This window comes from Nilaparvata lugens, chromosome 1, assembly GCF_014356525.2.
Source record: "Nilaparvata lugens isolate BPH chromosome 1, ASM1435652v1, whole genome shotgun sequence".
Classification (NCBI taxonomy): domain Eukaryota; kingdom Metazoa; phylum Arthropoda; class Insecta; order Hemiptera; family Delphacidae; genus Nilaparvata; species Nilaparvata lugens.
In genome coordinates, this window is record NC_052504.1 from 45,279,146 (window position 1) to 45,302,209 (window position 23,064).

At 34.5% G+C, this 23,064-nt stretch overlaps 2 protein-coding genes across 5 annotated transcripts in view; one reads left to right on the top strand and one right to left on the bottom strand.

Annotated features, from left to right (window-relative positions):
* LOC120351398 overlaps positions 1 to 23,064 on the top strand; it is a 407,212-nt gene that overhangs the window by 828 nt on the left and 383,320 nt on the right. The gene's annotated exons all lie outside the window — the stretch shown is intronic.
* On the bottom strand, positions 432 to 21,378 carry LOC111062392. Of its 4 annotated transcripts, XM_039434992.1 has the most exons (4): positions 21,033 to 21,159; positions 8,434 to 8,744; positions 4,081 to 4,411; positions 432 to 1,116 (listed from the first exon to the last, which is right to left on the bottom strand). In XM_039434992.1, exons 3-4 carry the CDS (start codon positions 4,349 to 4,351, stop codon positions 869 to 871), a joined length of 519 nt encoding a protein of 172 aa, XP_039290926.1. In that variant the 5' UTR covers positions 4,352 to 4,411; positions 8,434 to 8,744; positions 21,033 to 21,159; the 3' UTR covers positions 432 to 868. The 4 variants fall into 4 exon arrangements, with proteins under 4 accessions (XP_039290926.1, XP_039290936.1, XP_039290931.1 ...); XM_039435002.1 differs by lacking the exon at positions 4,081 to 4,411 and having other exon boundaries at positions 432 to 1,447; positions 21,033 to 21,378; XM_039434997.1 differs by lacking the exon at positions 4,081 to 4,411 and having other exon boundaries at positions 432 to 1,447.

Sequence of the window (23,064 nt, forward strand, 5' to 3'; positions counted from 1 at the left end):
ATATCTATTTTTCTGCAGATGCAAATCTGTTGGATTTGAAAAAATGTTCTATTTATCAACTTTACTTTTATTCATTTAATTACAGATGTAAGTAAATTATGTAAGTCAATTAAATTGATAAAAGTCTAGTTGACAAATAAAACATGTTTTTTCAGTCATGGAGAAAATCCACAACATCAATAGCTTACATATTCAACAAATTTTATCAGCCAATATATTTTTCTGTCCCTTAAATGCTTGTACAAAAATTGTTCCTCTACTATTCTTATCGCATAACGAGAAGGCCCGTCAATGCCATTTGAAAATAATTGCCAAAAACAGGGACCTTATTTTTTCTTTTTACAATAAGTTATGTAACTTACTATCATCTCTTCTCAACTCCAGAGATTTGGCTTCAATTCATGATAATATAAAGAAATTTCAACATCGAATCACGCTCTAAGGAAAATCCCTTTATTTAACAAAGCACTTGGTGATAGAATTATGATTCTCAACACTTATTTTGATCAACCTAAAAGAGTTTTTTCTGTACTAAAATTGAATTCCTTCTTATTAGCGTGTGATCACATTGAATGCGAATATGTGCAAGTGTGCGTCAGTGCATGAGCCGAAGAGCAACATTTCGAAAGTGCCATTGATACACGTTGTGACTTGCTTATAGCTGCTCACACTGAACGCAACCAGCAAGTGCAAGCGTTCTGTGTGAGTGTTTCTTTTTCTCTATCCAGATTTTGTTTATGATCTGCACGCTTGGTCATGCATAACCAAGCTTGCACTTGCACTTATACGCACGCATTTAGTGTGATCACACCCTTAGTTCAAGACTTTGTATTTCACTAATAAATTATATATAAACTTATTTGAATGTTTATGGCTGACAATAGTCAGCAGACCCACTTTGCATAGAGCAGACCTCTTCGTCAGTATAATCAAAGTGTAAAGTGTCCTCAGTCGCCTGCTGAGCAATAGTCAATTTACAAAGTTCATCCCTATCAGCATAGCAAACACTGTCACGTGAATGTGGGAAGTTATCGTCTTCCCAATCTTCTGAAGTTTTACTTGATTTCCCACCTTTGCTGTCCTCGTCAGCGATTCCATTCGACTCTAGTGATTCATGTAGAGAATTTTTAGTTACTGATTTATCCTCGAATTGAAAATTTTCCACCAATTTGTCCAACTCACCTTGTGTGACAGGTTTGTCAGATTCTTGCCTCTCCGATATCAGCTTGTTGATTTCTTCTTCTTTCAGGTATTTGTTCTTCTCGATTTCTTTTTTCAAGTGGTTTTTGTACTCGTCCCTGAAATACCGATCGGTTGACTTCCAAACTCCCATACTGTACCACAACACGAAAATCACCACCACAAACCCTGGAACGGTGAGCGCCATTTCAACCTTATTTGGTGATGGAAAGTTTGTTAGGTTCTTCTCAATCCTTTTATGGCAGTCCTGAAAAAACGTTTTTTTACATTAATCTTACTTGTTCATAAAACTAATTTTAAAGTGATAAATGTTTATAATACGAGTAGATACATTCCCAAAATCTTAATGATTAGGATTTACCAACGAAATCGGTTTCCTGTATTTCCTGCTTTTTTTGTAATCGCTAAACCTATATTTTTCAACAATTGTTCAAGTATTGTTGTATTAGTATGCAAATGTGGGATAATATGCTAAAAACATATGCTTTCATATCTACACAAGGAATAATTTTTATAAAGTAGAATAATGTTTTTGTATTCTGGGGTAGCAGTGGAACCAACCTTCAGATGATTTTTCGGAAGCAAAAGAAGGCGATCAGGGAGCTAACTCTTGCGTGTCATGAAAAACAATTTTTAAGAAATGTCAACTGTCAACAATTTTGAAGCACTTTCTTTTTGGACATTGCTTCTTTTGTTTTCTTTAATAAACAGAAGTTCATGGTGAATAATCCACCAGGTATAGAAATACAACCTATTCTACACATACTGCTGATGCTGCTAGAGTGGGGATCACAATCATTATACTGGACTGAGGGTTTTTATTTGTCTGACAGATGAACTGAAAATCTAGTATGTCTCAGTAAGTTCATTGCGGCCCTCTAACTAAGATCTTTTGGTTGAATGTCCGTACTCGTTGAGAGAGTGCTAAGAGATATTTTCAGGTTCTCTTCAAATTGAAAGATTATTTGTTTTATATTGTAATGAGAGCTACACCTTTGTAGAACAAGAACCTTTAATCCACTCATGAGGGGAAACCCATTTGACATGTCGTACACCGTTGAAACTGTGCTCATTAAATGCGGTATAATAATAATAAATCCTTATCCTTCACTGAAATTAACTGCTTCTATATACAGGGTTGGGCAGGCAGTTATGGATGATTTGAAATAACAGTTACTAATTCATTTTTAAAAGAAACTCAAAATTTATTTTTTTAGTGTGTACCTTGGATGTTGCCATTATAAAAATTAAAGATGAAAAAATTAAAACTTTGATCACTTATAAAAATAACATCTGTTAAAATTTCATTAAAATTAACATCTGTCCGCTTTTGTCCATACACTCCTGTAGACGTTGTGATAAGTAGTCCACATTACTCTGAAGTATGTTTGAATTTCTTGTGTTATTGTTTCACTCAGGGCTTCAAGGGTTCGTGGTTTGTTTATGTATACACGTGCTTTTAGGTAGCCCCATAAAAAATAGTCACAAGGTGACAGGTCCGGTAACCGAGAAGGCCACTCCACATCTCCACGCAATGAAATGAGGCGTCCAGGGAAGTTCTGCCTTAGAAATTCCATAGCTGCTCTCGATGTATGGCATGTCGCCCCATCTTGTTGAAATCATACAGTATTGACATTGATACGTCGTTCTCTCAATTTGGCAGAAACAATTCACTCCATTCGCCCCATCTTGTTGAAATCATACAGTATTGACATTGATACGTTGTCCTCTCAATTTGGCAGAAAAAATTCACACAGCATCGTTAGGCAACGATCCGTATTGACAGTGACGGTTCGACCGTTTTCTCGAGAAAAGTAAGTGCCAATAATTACTTGGTTTTATGAGGCTACCTGAAAGCACGGTGTATACATGAACAAACCACGAATCCTTGGAACCCTGAGTAAAACAAAAACACATGAAATTCGAACGGCACCGGTTCAATGCTTCAAAGGAGTGTGGACAACTTCTCACATCGTCTACTGGAGTGTATGGACAAAAACGAACAGCATTTAACAGATGTTATTTTTCGTACATAATGAGAGTTTTAATTTTTTCCTCTTTAAATTTTATAATGGCAACATCCAAGGTACACACTAAAAAATAAATTTTGAGTTTCTTTTAAAATGAGTAACTGTTATTTTAAATCATCCATACCTCCCTGCCCAACCCTGTATCTCTGTACTTCAAAGGTAACTCAATTAATAAAGGTGAAAGCATAGAAGAGCGGCGAAGATAGTTTCAAGCTTAAGAGTTTTGAAAATAATGCATCTATTTATTGAGTGTTTTAATAGAAGAGCGGTATGTTTTGACCCATTTAAATACTTGAATTTTAATTACTTTCTACGCTCTCTCAGCTACCTTCGCCTCTCCACTGTTTTCACCCTAAGCCGGGTTGATCTATACAGTAAAGAAGATGCACATTTCCAAGATTTATTATAAATATTTCATCACCTCCGCTTTCACAGCAGTGAGCTAATCAAGTTACTTCGATCTTAATCTTGTCACTGCCGTTTTTTACCCTTGCTGTGCAAAAAATGCGAGCTATTTTGATGAAAATGAACAATCTAAAAGAGGATACATAATCAGGTCTTAGGCAATGAGGCGGTAAATTTCAATATTATTGGCTATTGCTTGCTTGACTTGTAATTGATTGCCTTTTATTAGTTTGCCCAATTTATCAAGTCTGAGGTAGTGCTAGTCCACTGATAATTCTTTTTGAAATAGTATTCAACTTATTTATTATATATAATATTATCCTAATTTGCATCTGAATAGTTGCCTGATTCTGTTGGGTTACAAGTTGCACTCACTTAATCCTGAATACACTTTTTTCCTATTTTTCCAGATTCTTCTTAACCTGCCTGACACCTAGAGCTTCATGTAGAGAATTTTTAGTTACTGATTTATCCTCGAATTGAAAATTTTCCACCAATTTGTCCAACTCACCTTGTGTGACAGGTTTGTCAGATTCTTGCCTCTCCGATATCAGCTTGTTGATTTCTTCTTCTTTCAGGTATTTGTTCTTCTCGATTTCTTTTTTCAAGTGGTTTTTGTACTCGTCCCTGAAATACCGATCGGTTGACTTCCAAACTCCCATACTGTACCACAACACGAAAATCACCACCACAAACCCTGGAACGGTGAGCGCCATTTCAACCTTATTTGGTGATGGAAAGTTTGTTAGGTTCTTCTCAATCCTTTTATGGCAGTCCTGAAAAAACGTTTTTTTACATTAATCTTACTTGTTCATAAAACTAATTTTAAAGTGATAAATGTTTATAATACGAGTAGATACATTCCCAAAATCTTAATGATTAGGATTTACCAACGAAATCGGTTTCCTGTATTTCCTGCTTTTTTTGTAATCGCTAAACCTATATTTTTTCAACAATTGTTCAAGTATTGTTGTATTAGTATGCAAATGTGGGATAATATGCTAAAAACATAGGCTTTCATATCTACACAAGGAATAATTTTTATAAAGTAGAATAATGTTTTTGTATTCTGGGGTAGCAGTGGAACCAACCTTCAGATGATTTTTCGGAAGCAAAAGAAGGCGATCAGGGAGCTAACTCTTGCGTGTCATGAAAAACAATTTTTAAGAAATGTCATCTGTCAACAATTTTGAAGCACTTTCTTTTTGGACATTGCTTCTTTTGTTTTCTTTAATAAACAGAAGTTCATGGTGAATAATCCACCAGGTATAGAAATACAACCTATTCTACACATACTGCTGATGCTGCTAGAGTGGGGATCACAATCATTATACTGGACTGAGGGTTTTTATTTGTCTGACCGATGAACTGAAAATCTAGTATGTCTCAGTAAGTTCATTGCGGCCCTCTAACTAAGATCTTTTGGTTGAATGTCCGTACTCGTTGAGAGAGTGCTAAGAGATATTTTCAGGTTCTCTTCAAATTGAAAGATTATTTGTTTTATATTGTAATGAGAGCTACACCTTTGTAGAACAAGAACCTTTAATCCACTCATGAGGGGAAACCCATTTGACATGTCGTACACCGTTGAAACTGTGCTCATTAAATGCGGTATAATAATAATAAATCCTTATCCTTCACTGAAATTAACTGCTTCTATATACAGGGTTGGGCAGGCAGTTATGGATGATTTGAAATAACAGTTACTAATTCATTTTTAAAAGAAACTCAAAATTTATTTTTTTAGTGTGTACCTTGGATGTTGCCATTATAAAAATTAAAGATGAAAAAATTAAAACTTTGATCACTTATAAAAATAACATCTGTTAAAATTTCATTAAAATTAACATCTGTCCGCTTTTGTCCATACACTCCTGTAGACGTTGTGATAAGTAGTCCACATTACTCTGAAGTATGTTTGAATTTCTTGTGTTATTGTTTCACTCAGGGCTTCAAGGGTTCGTGGTTTGTTTATGTATACACGTGCTTTTAGGTAGCCCCATAAAAAATAGTCACAAGGTGACAGGTCCGGTAACCGAGAAGGCCACTCCACATCTCCACGCAATGAAATGAGGCGTCCAGGGAAGTTCTGCCTTAGAAATTCCATAGCTGCTCTCGATGTATGGCATGTCGCCCCATCTTGTTGAAATCATACAGTATTGACATTGATACGTCGTTCTCTCAATTTGGCAGAAACAATTCACTCCATTCGCCCCATCTTGTTGAAATCATACAGTATTGACATTGATACGTTGTCCTCTCAATTTGGCAGAAAAAATTCACACAGCATCGTTAGGCAACGATCCGTATTGACAGTGACGGTTCGACCGTTTTCTCGAGAAAAGTAAGTGCCAATAATTACTTGGTTTTATGAGGCTACCTGAAAGCACGGTGTATACATGAACAAACCACGAATCCTTGGAACCCTGAGTAAAACAAAAACACATGAAATTCGAACGGCACCGGTTCAATGCTTCAAAGGAGTGTGGACAACTTCTCACATCGTCTACTGGAGTGTATGGACAAAAACGAACAGCATTTAACAGATGTTATTTTTCGTACATAATGAGAGTTTTAATTTTTTCCTCTTTAAATTTTATAATGGCAACATCCAAGGTACACACTAAAAAATAAATTTTGAGTTTCTTTTAAAAATGAGTAACTGTTATTTTAAATCATCCATACCTCCCTGCCCAACCCTGTATCTCTGTACTTCAAAGGTAACTCAATTAATAAAGGTGAAAGCATAGAAGAGCGGCGAAGATAGTTTCAAGCTTAAGAGTTTTGAAAATAATGCATCTATTTATTGAGTGTTTTAATAGAAGAGCGGTATGTTTTGACCCATTTAAATACTTGAATTTTAATTACTTTCTACGCTCTCTCAGCTACCTTCGCCTCTCCACTGTTTTCACCCTAAGCCGGGTTGATCTATACAGTAAAGAAGATGCACATTTCCAAGATTTATTATAAATATTTCATCACCTCCGCTTTCACAGCAGTGAGCTAATCAAGTTACTTCGATCTTAATCTTGTCACTGCCGTTTTTTACCCTTGCTGTGCAAAAAATGCGAGCTATTTTGATGAAAATGAACAATCTAAAAGAGGATACATAATCAGGTCTTAGGCAATGAGGCGGTAAATTTCAATATTATTGGCTATTGCTTGCTTGACTTGTAATTGATTGCCTTTTATTAGTTTGCCCAATTTATCAAGTCTGAGGTAGTGCTAGTCCACTGATAATTCTTTTTGAAATAGTATTCAACTTATTTATTATATATAATATTATCCTAATTTGCATCTGAATAGTTGCCTGATTCTGTTGGGTTACAAGTTGCACTCACTTAATCCTGAATACACTTTTTTCCTATTTTTCCAGATTCTTCTTAACCTGCCTGACACCTAGAGCTTCATTGCTTGGCCCAATTTTATTCGGACTTATGCTTTGCCTCAATACAATTTTCATTTAACTTATTCTTATTTATTCATGATGGGAAGCAAGACATTATTTTCTTATTGTAAACGTGGTTGAGACATATACAAGCCGTATTTTCTTCAGTGTATGATGTACTAAATAAAAATTCAATTATTAAATTAATCCATCCAATCACATTTATTCTTCTTCAAAACCTTTAGAACTCTAAAAACAACATTTAAAAATAATGCTATGTAGAATCTAATAAGGATGGTCCCTGCAGAGGTAAGAACATGAGCGCAGGGCCGAATTGTCATCTAAAATATTATTCTAGTTCCCTCATTGATGGTGAAGACAGCATGTCGCTCATGATTAAACGAAGTAATTTATGACCCCTTCCATCAAATTTGTTGAGGCAAACTAAGTAGGCTACAATTTTTCATGATCAACAAAAAGCCAGAGGTATTTGGTTTTTTCAATGTAGTTGAGGCAACATACAAGCTAATTTTTTTGTTATTTCCGATTACTTTTTTCCCTATAAGATCCTCAAAAATTTGAATTTCTATATCCATAACGAACTGTGCTCACGTGAACACGTATAGTTAATTTCTTGATTTAACGTTAATGCAGCTTTAATGTTTTCCACATAAGTGTATGTTAGAAAGAGGTGTTATAATGGCTTTAAAGCTGTAAATAAATTTAAAAAATTGCATTCTCCTTCGATTTGTAACCTTTTGAAACATACTTTCTACTTTTTATTATTTTAATGAAAGTTTGGGAGTGGATAATTTCGGCTTGAGTCTGTTCCTCTTCCAATCATATTTTTGATTCGTGAATTTTTAGATTTATAGGGGGATAAATAAAATAAAAGTTGAAATATGACAAAATCCAAGCCCAATTTTTCCATGATAAATTAATTATCTAAGAAGAAAGGATTAATACGTGTGTGTTTTGCTGGTTACCTAAAATTTGATTCCTATGAATTTCTCATTTCTATGAAATAGATTATCATCTAAATTAAATAAATATTCTTATTGCTATTTGTTGGTGGGAAGTCCCTTACAAGACTCACAGGTATCACTGTATCTTAATTAAAATATGGTCAAGACAACATCAAGTCCAACTTTCCACTTTGGCCAAGAAGTGTGTTATACTGGTTACCTAGTCTTTGGTGGAAAACTCTGCATTGAAAAGTAGTTATTATTCCCTAAGACATTGAAATATCATCAAGGCAACATCGAAGTTCAGCTTCTTCTAATCGCCAAGGTGTTCCACAAGTGTGCTATAACAGAAAAGAGAAACAACATTGTTCTGAACGTTGTTCAGTTTTCCTTGATGTAATCAAACGAAAAGTTACATTATTCTTCGTCATACTGCTCAAGTTACCTAGTCCTCGGTGAAGAACTCGTAGAGCGCTTGCAAGCTGACAGATATCTGCGGCCAGCCCATGGTGAGGAAAACTGCTAGTGAGTTGAGGACGACGAAGAAGCGCAGATACTGGAAGCCGTCGCCAGTCCTTAGCCACTTGCCGAAGCCCCCTCCGCCCTCCTCGTCCTCCGGGTCAGAGTCTGCGACGACCGCCGGGTCGGGGTACAGCTGTTGCCGCTCTTTCTCTTTACCCCCCGCCGACGATGATGCTCCCTTCGTGCTTGCTCCTCGCTCCTTGCGCGGAGACGGCCGTCTATTCTTCATCAAAACTGCAACAGGCGGTCACAAGTTGACAGATCAGTAGCTCATCAGACTTTATAGCTAGAACGATCACAGATTAATAGATTTGGAAATAACTAGGAAATGTGAACTGCTAAATGAACAATTTAGAAGTACAGGAAAACGAGCTGCTAAATGGAAGATTAAGAAGTACAGGAAAATGAAAAAAATGCAGGTTGCCTGTAGATTTTCTTGTGGGTTACAAGACTTATCAAGAGCTACCGAGAAGAAGTGAATTCCGCGACCGAATGAAGCTGAATCATTATTAGGTAAGGTATTGTTGAAAAATGTACTATTTCTACCGATTACATAAGACTGACGAATCAAACTAAGTAAATTTTGTTTGAACCTGTTCGATTTGGTGGTTTTTGTACATTATAAATAAAATATTAAAGAATAATTAATAGGCTAAGTATTAAAAAATATATATAAATTTATTATGAACACATAAGATGTAGGCTGGTGGTTTTTACTTTCCTTGCCCTATTACCATAGGTAAGAAAAGTATTGCTTTCCGAAAAAAATTAAGGTACCCCAATTTCTAAATTTCTATACGTTTCAAGGTCCCCTGAGTCCAAAAAAGTGGTTTTTGGGTATTGTTCTGTATGTGTGTGTGTGTGTGTGTGTGTGTGTGTGTGTGTGTGTGTGTGTGTGTGTGTGTGTGTGTGTGTGTGTGTGTGTGTATGAGTGTATGTGCGTCTGTGTACACGATATCTCATCTCCCAATTAACGGAATGACTTGAAATTTGGAACGTAAGGTCCTTACAATATAAGGATCCGACACGAACAATTTCGATCAAATGCGATTCAAGTTGGCGGCTAAAATGGCGAAAATGTTGTCAAAAACAGGGTTTTTCGCGATTTTCTCGAAAACGGCTCCAACGATTTTGATTAAAGTTATACCTGAGATAGTCATCGATAAGCTCTATCAACTGCCACAAGTCCCATATCTGTAAAAAATTCCAGGAGCTCCGCCCCATATGCAAAGTTTGATTTTAGATTCTCAATTATCAGGCTTCAGATACAATTTAAACAAAAAATTTCGAGTGGAATAGATTGAGCATGAGAATCTCTACAATTAATGTTTAGTAACATTTTCACCTAAAATTAAAAATAAACTCGAAAATCGAGAAAATGTGATTATCCAATTGCAAACTATTGGCAACTGTTGATTCTATTAAATGATTCACTATAAAGAGATAGCAGACCTCGTGTGTCTCCAGCGTTATTGCCCTGTCACCAGTTGGCTCAAATCTTTGAATAGTAGACTTGTGATGGGCGGGAACACTACCGTAGCGTCAGGTGATCAATTTTCATAACGGCAAGGAAAGTTGTGTGAGTGCGCCACACCAGATTTTCAAATGGGGGGTTAATGATAATATAGAAATGAACCGATAGTCTTAGGTGGGTTCCCAACCAACAGAAAGTGATATTGAAACTTGTAACTTCGAAACATACTTATTAGTTAGCTAAGCTGGCCTCTGCCTTCTCAAAAGAGAGAACTAAAAGCACGGTGTTTATGTCAATATTATTTGCTGTTCATTCAACTTGGCTGCGGTGAGGAGAAAACAAATACTGTTTTGTGGATTGATGCCTCTGATTGGATTAATGGGCTTATGTGCTCAGTAAACTATTGTGAATTGGAATGCTGTACGTTGAAGCGGTCTTCAAGGGTTTCAAGACCAAAGGGAACAGATTCCTCGGGTTTCAATCGTCGGTGAGTATCCTCCAAGGATTTCGACATCAAACGAGATGGTCTCTTTGGGTTCCAACACAAAGCGAGCGATTATTCGCAGTCTCTACATTAAAGGAGATGAGAATAATATACCGATTTGATTTTAATAATAATGATTTGATTTTATTAGTTGGATTGGTTTCAAGATCTGGAACTTTAAGAAATCCTTTTTCTCAGAGGCAAAATCTCTTGGAATAATTTGATTTAATAAAGGAAATTGTAGTTTAGTTATCTACGAGCCGATGTAGATGAATAAGGTGAAGTTGCACTGTTGATTAGCTGCTGTAGTGCCAGTCGCAAGTAGCCCCCATTCCTTTTATCATTATTTGTATCAATCAATTCTTATAGTTACTTTTTGAAACAAGTTTTCTTTCAAGCGATTTTCTACGCTTAAGAAATGTGCCTATTCCAATTCACTTGATATAGTTTATACGGAAGTGCCTCAGAACTACGAGATTCAAGTTTGTCTAGTGTATGAACATAACCTAAAGGTTATGCTCAATTAGGTTTTAAAGATAGAAGGAAAGGTTAGGGAGGTTAGGTTTTGGCTTTAAAATGACTTTTAAAATAATGTTAATATTATTTGAAATGTGTTGATTTTTTATAATAAACACAAATAACGAAGAGTTGAAATACTCACACTTTTGAGATATCGCACTTATGAATGACACCCGTTTATACTATATTATACCACTTTTATAGTTTTTTCTTCATCAATTGTATATCATTTTAAATGTTGACTAAGTAATCAATATTCAATATTTTCAGTTTTATACACTTCAGTAGTCTGTAGTAATCTGTCATCAGATATATTAACATTGAAAGAAAGAATCTTGTCTAAGAAATCAATCAAATATTCCATCATTGAGATTGGATTATAGAATCCATGGGTGTCACCCATGTGGCAAATAAATCATCTGTTGTATGAGTATGGTATAGGAAAACTGAATCATGACCAAAAACAGCTTTCCCTTATCTTAAGAGCAGCCCCTATTCTAATAAAATGTGTTGAAATGATTGCGACAAAACTGTACTGCAGAGAAAGTAGGAGGGTTACAGCAAGGTTGAGAGGTAATCGTTCCGTTTACATTGTCTGTGAGAAAACAGTGTTTTCGCTTTTGTAATTTCAATGAATGTAGGCGTGCGTACGTGCACTGCTTATGCGCGCATGTGTGTGTGTGTGTGGTGTGTGTGTGTGTGTGTGTGTGTATGTCCAGAGGTTGGGTAGTTGGTAATTGACCGGCGGGAAGATACGCGAGGAGAAGACCTAATAAAGAGAGAAGAAGGTCCAATAAAAGAGAAGAAGATGAAAAAGAAGAAGGTCTGAGTGCAGTAGCCACCTGTGGCGAGACGACGCTCAAAATCGATTTCTTCTTATTTACGGTTTACAAGATTAAATACCAGTCCACTGTCTTGCCAGGCCGGCTTTGTTCCTGTTATTTATTTCTTGCCAACCGTAAAACTCCCTTAAATATTTTTCTAGGGTGTTCCGTCCTTTTACAGTTTCGTTATCAGATTCTACTGGTAGTTAGTGTTTTATCATATATAATATATATATCAATAACTTTTTCAATTATCTCCTTATCAAGGCTATTTCTGTATCTTATTCTGACTAATTATCTATAGTATTTGTAGTTCTACTACATCATGTTTGTTTCAAATACAGTATTTATCTATGGAGTCATTGTTGATCTACAATCATTCGTATTGAGAATGATTCGGAAAGAAACAACATGCTTTAATATTAAAGCTTGAATGTCAGTAATATCACAGAGAAAAGATAGCATAAGAGGATAATTCCATTGTATAGGTCGTTTATGTTCCAAATTTCAAGACGAGTTTTTGTTAATTCAGGCGGATTACTGTCTACTTCTGTCTATTCTGTCTACTTCTGTCTATCTAAAACAGTAATTTTTGGCCGGGTGAGAGTATAAAAATAGCACAGTATGAGAGACTACCAGCGTCACATAGCTTCACGAAAAAGAACTACTATGACTATCGGCTTGAGTTAACAGTGAAATTTGGAACATAAACGCTCTATACCATGAAGTATCAAATGTTATTCATAGGTTTATCAGTAAAGCTTATAATTAATTATGACACGTTGTACAGTATCCTATTATATTAAGCGAGCAATTTCTGTCTATATTTTTATACCTGGTTATCTGGTTATGTAGTCTGTTATATGGGTATATATTTATGTTCAACGGATCTCGAAAACGGCTCTAACGTTTTTCACGAAATTTGGAGCATAGTAGGTTTATGATATAACAATTCTATTGCACTAGGTCTCATCCTTGGGAAAACATTAAAAGGATAATTCATCCTTGGCTGAAACAGCTAATAAAGTGAGTGAGCGAGTGAGGATGTGAAAAATCAAAATATCGCATCCCCGAAATTCATAACCTGACGTATAGACTTGATCGGAAACTGGACTTCATTATCGACGAACTGAAGGCGATTAAAAGCGACGTTGATGAAATTAAAAGTGATATTGATGCAATTAAAAAGGAACAGAAAGATATTATCAATTCAATTGAAAACTGTTTTGGACGTATCAGCGACAATAAAAAAACTATTACTGGACAAGGGGTTAAAATCGATTCGTGTATTGAGGATTTAGCTTCGGCAAAAAGTGAAATTGCAAAGTTGCGAAATGAACTAGATAGGGCCAATAGTGAAATTGCAGGTTTGCAACAGTACTCACGAAAAGACTGCATTAATATTGTTGGAGTGCCAGTACAGGACAATGAGAACATTTTTGATATCCTGAAAAGCATATCTTCGTTCATGAACTTTGATTTCAATAAGGACATGATTTCTAACTGTCATAGGTTGTCCGGTAAAAATCGTGAGATGGCACCTCCTATCATTGTTAGATTTGTTAAGAACATAGACAAACAAAAGTTCCTACAATGCAAGGGTAAAAAGGGAAGAATATTAGCCAGTGATATTGGGTGGTCGAATGATGATCGTGTAATCTACATTAATGAAACTATGTCTCCGTTCTGCAAGAGTATCTTCAACAAAGGAAAGGAACTTCAAAAACAAGGTCATTTGAAATATGTGTGGTTCAAAAATGGCAATGTATTCGTCAAAGCTGATGATCTTTCCAAAAGTGTACACATTTCAAGAATTGAGGACTTCAATAAGTTAGTTACTAAAAGATAAATTTTGATTGATTGATCTATTTTTGTCATACTAGGCTATGTGGGCATGTAGAGAGTGCAAATTGCCGTCTAATGTTTTTTATATTATTTATTCTATTTTATTTTTTTTCTATTCTTATTATGATTTCAATAAATTTGCTTGCTTGATATTTGATTATTATGCCAATTTGCTTATTAACTGATACACGTTTTGAATGCTGTGTGAGTGGAACAAGAATAATTAAGTTAATTGCAGTTAATTTTCAATATATTTCATTCTATTTTATCATAAACTAAGACGTTTTTACAATACGTTGATGAAAATTCATTTCAATTCTATTATTATTGATTTTGTTTAATTGATTAAATTGAAAACGTTAACATTAATTTATGAACGGTGAATCATGTGATAAAGGCAATATTGGTGTTTCACATTATATGTGATTTTTTTTTAAAGTTTCTTTGAGGAGTCTCCTGCTTTGTGCATTATTATTCAGATTCAGTACCTATTGTAGATGTACCCAATCTGTTTCTGCATTTCGTCTAAATATCATTTATTATGAGGTATGAATGTAGTGTGAATGTTGCATGTGGGAATAAAAAATTTATTGTTTTTCTGTCACAACTTACTAAATTGTATGTCAATCTTATCATTCTTTTATGGGGGCTAATGTGAAGTTTTTTGAGAGTGTAGATGATGTTAACAATTGTTTTCTTACTGGTAATAATAATCTTACTATAATACACCAAAATATTCGTAGTATGAACCGTAATTTTGACTCCTTTATCACATACTTGAATTGTTGGAATAAAAGACCGGATATTATAGTTTTATCTGAAACATGGACTCAATCTGAAAATGATGCAGCTATGTATAACATTGAAGGGTATGATAGATATCATGCTGGTGCTGATTTCACAAGAGCTTCTGGTATTATAATATTTGTTGCAACTGAAGCGGGTATAACGTGCTCTGAAATTACAGCAAATATCATCGGTGCTGATTCTGTATTACTTGAATGTCGCATGTTTAACTATTGTTTTAGTATTCTTGGTATTTACAGATGGCATGGTGTACAAATAGAGAATTTTCTTGATAGTCTTAATGAATTGTTGGAGGGCTACCAAGCTGCGAATTGTTTTATAATAGGTGACATTAATATTGATATAAGCAGAATTGGTGATATTAAAACTTTAAAATACTTAGAAATGTTGTTTAGCAATGGGTATGAGTGTCTTATAGACATGGATACTCGCTTATTGAATGATAGTTCATCTTGTTTGGATCATATATTTTTTAGATCAGCCTTAAATAAAAGAGCTGTATCAAGTGCAGTAATTGAATCTCAGATTACTGACCACAGAGCTGTAGCCGTTTCCTTATCTAAAAGTAGTTGTGAAAGTTTCAGATTGTCTTCAACGGAGAAATCAATAATAGATTATGATAAATTAAAAAGCTTATTAATGCATCATGACTGGAGTTCGGTATATTTTTCTAATGATGTTAACTTTAAATTCAATACATTTATTGGTGTTTTGAATAATTACTTAAAACAGTCAAAGTACACTATTCTTGTAAATTTAACCAGCCATGATAAGAAATTGAAACCTTGGATGACTGAAGGGTTGTGTGCTGCTATAAAAAATCGTGATAAGCTTTACAAAAAAATGTCCAGAAATCCAAATGACAATAAATTAAAATCAGATTATTTGAAATTTAAGAAAAAGTTAGTTGTGTGGATAAATGAACAAAAACATAGGTATTTTTCTCATCTCAATGTCTTACCTATCCAGCAACAATGGAAAGAAATCAATAAATTGTGTGGTCAAGCGTCAAGAAAACAAACAATTAGTTTACAGATAGGAGGTACAATTGTTAGAGAAGATCAGACTGTAGCTAAGGAGTTCAATAATTATTTTGCTAAAGCAGCGGTTGAAGTAACTTCTTCGGTGAAACCTTTATCTGATGAAAATAAGCAACTGTTAAGGAATAAATTTAAAATAAAAAATTATTACAATTCAATATTCCTTGAGCCTTTTCATTTTGATGAAATTGATAAGTTAATTCAGAGTTTAAAGAATGGCAAGTCTCCAGGCATGGATGGATTTAGTGGTAGGTTATTAAAAATAGTGTCTACATCAATTATTCCCGTTCTTTGTGACATTTTCAATAGTAGTATTTCTTGTGGAGTATTCCCTGATGCCTTGAAAATAGCCAAAGTTGTGCCTATCTATAAAAAAGGTTCAAAAACTGATATTGCCAATTACAGGCCAGTATCTTTGCTTTCAGTTTTTTCTAAAATACTAGAGAAACTCGTAAAGAAGAGAATTGTAGATTTTTTCAATGTTAACAAATTCTTCTACAGTGGCAAATTCGGCTTTCAACAGGGTTTGAGTACTGAAATTGTGCTGAATCACTTTATGACAAATATTTATAATAGTTTGAATACTCGTGGTAAGATGAAAGTTTCAGGGCTCTTCCTTGATATTAAAAAAGCTTTTGACACTGTTGATCATGATATATTGATAAATAAGTTGTTCATGTCTGGGGTTCGTGGAATCCCCTTAAAGTGGTTTAAATCTTATTTAGAGAATAGGAGCCAATGTGTTAGTATAAATGGTATTAATAGTGAATTGGTTGTAAACAGCAATTGTGGAGTCCCTCAGGGTTCAGTCCTGGGGCCTCTCTTATTTTTAGTATATATAAATGACTTATTCTCATTGAATTTTCATGGATCTGTAACATCATTTGCTGACGATACTGCACTGGCCTATTCAGCTAATAGTATAAATGAATTACAAATGATGTTACAGTCAGACTTGAGCAATTTGAGACTCTGGTTTGATGGGAACAAAATAGTGTTAAATGCTTCTAAAACTAACTTCATTAATTTCTCCCTATCAACGGTTTTTGAATTCTCAGTCCCTTTAAAGTATCACGAGATAGATTGTCAAGCAGAGTCATGTAAATGTAATAGTATTTATCAAGCTAATTCCTTGAAGTATCTTGGTATGACTTTGGATGACAGATTAATTTGGACAAATCACATAACAAATTTGAAATGTAGACTTCTTTTTTTAATTAGGAAATTTTATAATCTTCAACAATTCTTACCTAGATATATTCTCCGTCAATTGTATTTTGCATTTTTTCACTCAAAACTAGATTATGGATTATCTTGCTGGATGTCAACATATGCTTGTCACTATAATCCAGTTGTAATTCTACAGAAAGCCATAATACGCATCATTTGTGGTGTTAAAAGAAGGATTCACTCGTTCCCTTATTTCAAAATTTTGCAAGTTCTGCCCTTGAGAAGCATGTATGTGTTCAAGGTGCTGTCGTTGTTCTTTAAAATGAGTGGGAACCGAAATATGGGGATTGCGCCTGAAACTCATCCAATGGGTGAAGTGGTAACACGGCAAAGAACAAGAGAGTTGCTAGCAACACCAAGGCCTTATTGTACCAGGTATAAAAAGAGTTTTGTATTTTTAGGATGCAAATATTACAACTTGCTCCCTACTGACATAAGGAGAATCAATTCTTTGACACAATTCAAAGTGAAAGTAAAGAAATGGCTTTTGAGTTTGTCATTTGAAGATTTAATGATGTTTATAGAACTATAATACTTTTATTTTTTACCTTTATTAATTTATTTTTATTTGTTGTACTCATTGATGAGTTCTACGACTTTGTCTATAATTAAACACCATCTCAGTGGTGTTGATGAACTTAAATATTTTTCTGTACTCATTAATTAGGGTTTTTTTTATATATACAAAAATTGCTCGCTCAATATAATAGGATAAAAATAACGAGCGAAGCTCGGTGCCCCGATATTTATATAAAAAATGAAGAGGCGCTTTATGTTTTTGTCGAGTGTCATAGGCTACGTATTTCTTTCTGGTCACTCATTTATTTATTTATGCCTCCAAGACTCATACCTTCATATTTATCATGTATTCCGCTTGGAATCAGTATTTTTAAAGGCACTCAACGTTATAGACTCATCTCAACTCGATTATGTTGTAAAATTGCAGTGACCATATTAAGTTACGTTGATCGTTATTGATTGAGATTTGTATCTTGGAAGAAGCATCAGAATATGTTGCTGTTGCTGCTGACACTTGCTGCCACTTGTTTTAAGAATTATTCTATTTCAACGTTGTAAACCTTCTTACATCAGTTCAATTCTTTTCGTCAGTATTAACTCTTCTGAGAATATTTTTATTCAATGGTGAGAATCTTGTATTAATAATAATTTTATTTTATCAATTTCAACTTTCTAAAAATGTATTTGATGTTTTTTCCATCCAACGGTGGAAATATTGGTACATCAAATCAATTCACCCCATCAATCTCAGCTCATCTGAAATGTTGAAATAAAGATAGGATTTAAGCGAGGATATTTTGGTTTACCACTGCAGTACCCGTGTTAAATGCTATTAGAGGCGAAAATTCTATTCAACTCCGTTCATGACAGAATCGATTATTTTTATTTTGGGTTTGAAGAAATCGGGGAAAATTTCGCGTAAAACATCAAACTGAATTCGCATTTGGGGAGATTAGATAGTGGCTGGGCGTGGAAATAGAATATTCAGATTCTTGGCCAAATCCAATCTGTTGATTTCCTGTTGCGTGGGTGGTTGGCTGTGCACCTTCTCCCTCACGAACCCCTCCCCCAACCCCACAGTCGGCGAAAAAATTCCTCTCCGCTCGAATTCAATCTGCATTCGTTTTGTGCATCAGGATATGACTTTTAAACCGCAAATTAGAACGGATCACCAGCGCTTAGATCCTCCGCTTTGCACAATGTCGATAACCATTTGCAAACGAGTTGGTTGCTGCCGTTCAATCAATTCACAACGCATGAATAAAGTTTGTGCATGCTTTTTTTTTGTATTAACCACATCATTCAAGCTGAATCCTTGCTACATAGATTTTCATGTTACATCTGGGTCCGTGTTAGCGCACGTTTCATTCACATTGGATTAATTGTATACCAAACTTTGAAGTGCTCAACTCCAGCAGATATTTTTGGGTTTCTGCTTCAATTTTTGCTTTCATCAACAGAGGGATAAGTGGTGTAAATTCACTGAAACTCGGCCTCATAGTTGTCAAAACCAGGAAGTAGTCAAGCTAACTAATCTATCTATGGACGCAATAGGTTACATCTTATGTGTATCTCAAACACAGTCGAATCAGTGGGTTCTAGAAATCCAAAGAAATGAAAATATTAAAACTTCGTCAATAACTGTATGTGTAATAATTTCAACAATATTGAGTGATTAAGAAGTTCAAAGCTATATTAAAATTGGCCGAGTTATGGGGAAAATTAGTCTAAATAGCCAGTCATTCAAAAAGGTTAAATGTACTATAATTTACTAGGCATACTATTCGGTAATTTACTAGTAATTCAAATGTGATTTAAATCCAGTAATGTATAGGTGTGACTTGGCGAAATATTAAGTAAATACTTTTCGATGTTGAGTAAGAAACTAGGACTTCAAAGTTCTCGAAGACCTTACGAGACGGTATAAATTATCATGATCATCAACAACACGAGGCAACAAAAACTTTACAGTTCTAGTATGCTGAGATATTCAATTGAACATTAGTTCAATATTACCCCTCTAGAGATTTCCTTTTCACATCAATCGGGGTTATGAACAGCTCAGTAATTAATTTATATTTAAGTTTTGAATAAATCACTTTGAGGAAATATGTTTATTCACTTATTTACTTAAATATGAGTTTCACTCATTTACTGATTATTATCGATTTATCAGTAAGTGATTCAATATCATAATTTTGGTCAATCAAATGCGAGTAGCAGAGAAATCGAATCAACGGGGCTCACTCTAGCAATTACTGATAGCAAAACTTATTAGAATTTAGAAGAGTTGGATGGGAGAAAGAGAGAGGGAAAAGTAGTGAAAGCCAATGGGGGATGGAATTGATTTCTGGAATTACTGGCGAATCTCTTTCATTGAGACAACGGTATTGATTCGGTGAGCCATAAATTACTACTGCTCGCTCTGCTTCGACTGAGCTTGCCAACAGAAGGCCCTTTTTAATTCTATTCAGTCCCAAAGGTTCGAAGAATGCGCGCTATCTTCATCTTCCACTTGTACGGCTGAAAAAATATCGGACTATTTTCATCGTAGATTTTCAGCTTATTTGTTATTGATTGGACAGTTCTTTTCGTCTAATAATACAGTGAGAGCTGAGTTATGATAATAGACCGATTTTTATTAGGCTGACTTTTGGATGTTGAGGAGAAATGAAATTATTACCATAATATTAACTGGATCTCCCTTTCTTTTTACTAACTTCTAATTTCTTACTTTTCACCATTCAGCTGTCTGATCTGATAGCCTAACAATCACAAACTCCTACCTTCTTGAAAGGATTTAATTCCAGTTAACCTTCACTCCACGAATCTCGTCTTACATTAGATTACATTCCATTAATATATTTTTTTATTGTGAATAAATTTTCTAGTATTTGGGTTCCAAGTGAAGAATACCACTCAATTTTTTAATCAGTTTCAAACTGTGATCAATTGCTTCTACAGGGACAGAGATTGATTGATCCTAATATTTATTGAGATATTTTGGTTATTCCCAATAAACGAATTAAATCAAAGGTAATACTGAAATGACTATGAAAGTCGAATATTCAATGAATAAACAGAAAACTAATTTGCATATTTTTAGTCATTTCTTGAATCGGGTCTGAAACATATCTAATTAAAGGTTAGAATACATCCCAATAAAAAAAATATAATTTTATTGAAAAAAGAAAATACAATATTACATAAATAAATCAATACAATTTTACCAAAAACATTGGATGCCCTGAAGATTTTCCTGTATTGGGCATTAACAATATTTTATATATACGAGAGGAAAGGAAAATACTGTAAACAAGAATAATTGAATCAAGTGATTTATTGACCGTCACTCAATGATTAAAATATTATCCTGAAATTTCCTCGCGTAAATTGCTTTGAAATAATACATTTCTCTTAATAAATAACATTGAACAATATTGAAGCTATCATTCATGAATTACGTATACTACTGTAACTTAATAAAACGTGATAATATTCATTAATCATCACAAGGTTAGGAGAGTTCTTTTTATAATAATATCAGCATCAGCAGAAGTATAATATTATATTAATCATTTTTCAAGGGTTAATTTGGGTAAGCTATCCTGAATATCTTATATGAACCGCTCGTTGAAATTAAAACAAGGCTACTCCAACATGCCATCTCCAAGGTCTAGTTGGATCTCCATTATATCTACAAGTGTTTACTTGCTCCAATTATCCGAATAACAACTCAACTACCATTAAGGGATGTGGTTGTTGGAAGCTGGCACTCACCTGTCGAAGCTTTACGATCCTGATGGCATCCACCTCTGCTGCAAAGCTCACCTCTGCTGCAAACGACAAAGTCACTTTTGCAAAGCCGGTCAACTGCTGCTGTGCTGTGCTGCTAATTAGATTATGGCCACTGGATCCACTTTCAACTGTCAGTATTGGTTGAATGGGGAGCATTGATCTTATTTATGAGGAATGCTGACAGTTTTAAGTGATCCTCACTTGGGCTGCTTGTATAGACCTACTCACAGCCCCCACCTCACCACTCAGACACCGAATCCTCCTTATTGGATTACCACACCTCAAACGGATACATTTTGCATTGTTTAGCGTCTGACGACATTGTCAACTGTGTGAAAACAACATTTTTCAACTTATTCCATCGCTATCATAAGAGATCAGATCGCTAAAAACATTAAATAATGTTGAACTACTGTTATTTTTTTATAGAATCACTAGGATTTCCTAAGGGCCATAATGTTAACATCATGTTTAACGCTAAACAACGTCTACTTGTCGACAGGGGTGCCCACAAGGGGGGGGGGCATGGCGCAATTTGCGCCATCAACATTTTTGGGGGGGGGGCAAGATTTTTTTTATATTTTATGTCAACATTTTGAATCATGGCTAAAAAATCAAGGTATTAAATAGAGATATCCTAATGTAGTTAATTTTAATACTTTTTCCCACCTTTACAATGTTATATTTTCCTAAGGAATATAAAGCATAAAAAATACAATTGATAATATTTTGTATGCAGGAATTTTAGTAATTTTAAGCCTATGAGTTTAAAGGTAAATCTTCTACAAAAATAAATTATAACTTCATCATCCACTATTATTATTCTGATTTCCTTTGCTTAATTTCAATTTTTAATGGTCCTGTGTTTGAGTTTCCTTGCTGTTGCAACCTAATTTTCTTAAAAGCACAATGACAAGTTAAATTGTAAAGACATTTTAATCTAATAGTTATTTTAATTTCGAATGGGTATCATGATGATATTAATGTCTCTGGAATGGGAATGCAATTATAAACAACATCGCAAACTCTAGTGAATTTGACAGAAGAAAAACCTTATCTAGTCAAAAATTTGTGAAAAATATCAAATGAAGCCAATTTCAATCTTTCAAATTTACACCCTATTTACCACACAGTAATCAAGTAATTATTGTAATGCTTCATTACTTTTTTCTGTTTTGTATAATAGTACAGTCAAATTGTCGTTTTTCAGGAAACAGCCCAAAAGAATTTTTCACGTCGGTTCTATATGTATTTTGGTGCACTGAATTCTAATCTGAAATTCGCTGAAACGCCAGAAGGCGGCTTCACCACCAAAACTCCCAAAAAACCCCAAAATTTCGGACTTTTTTCAAGTTTTCCATTTAATCTTGAGAACCTTTAACTTTTCGAGAAAAAGCATTCCCTAAAATATTAAAGATAATAAAATTTCCAATAAATTGAGTGGTCGCGCAGGACTCTACGATTTTTGTTTCCGTAGCTAAGAGTTTTCAAAAAAGGGGTATTTTTTAAGGGGTTTTCAAAATTATGCAAACCTACCAGTTCTAGCCTATACAACTAGGATCTTTTTCTAGTCATGATAGAAATTCATGTCCTACAGCCAAAATTCAAATTCTCATTATAATACCTCTTCATGGCCTTCCTAAAAAAAATAAACATTTCGGCTGAAATCACCTTACGAGGGTTATATTATATGAGAATCTCTCGTTAGATTTCAGTATTTCCTAGTGGGGGGCACACATAGGGATACGTTCAGGATCAAAACTTTAATCTCTTATAACTTTTGACTGAATGATCACATCTCCTCGTACTAAAGCTCGTTCATATCAGCTCGTCATGGCGGTTGAAAATTATGTATCATATCACTAAAATTTGTTTAAAAAATAGGAAATTTCTCCTTTAGTGTATTTCAGCCCATATTTCAATGCATAGAAAAATGACCGATTTCTATATTCAAAACTGTTTGTCTTGGTAACTCAAAATGATACTTGGTCTTGATTTGAAGAAAAGAATCTCC

Bases quoted from the DNA above. Each gene is read 5' to 3' on its own strand.
- LOC111062392 (XM_039434997.1), bottom strand. From the start codon at position 1,387: ATGGCGCTCACCGTTCCAGGGTTTGTGGTGGTGATTTTCGTGTTGTGG.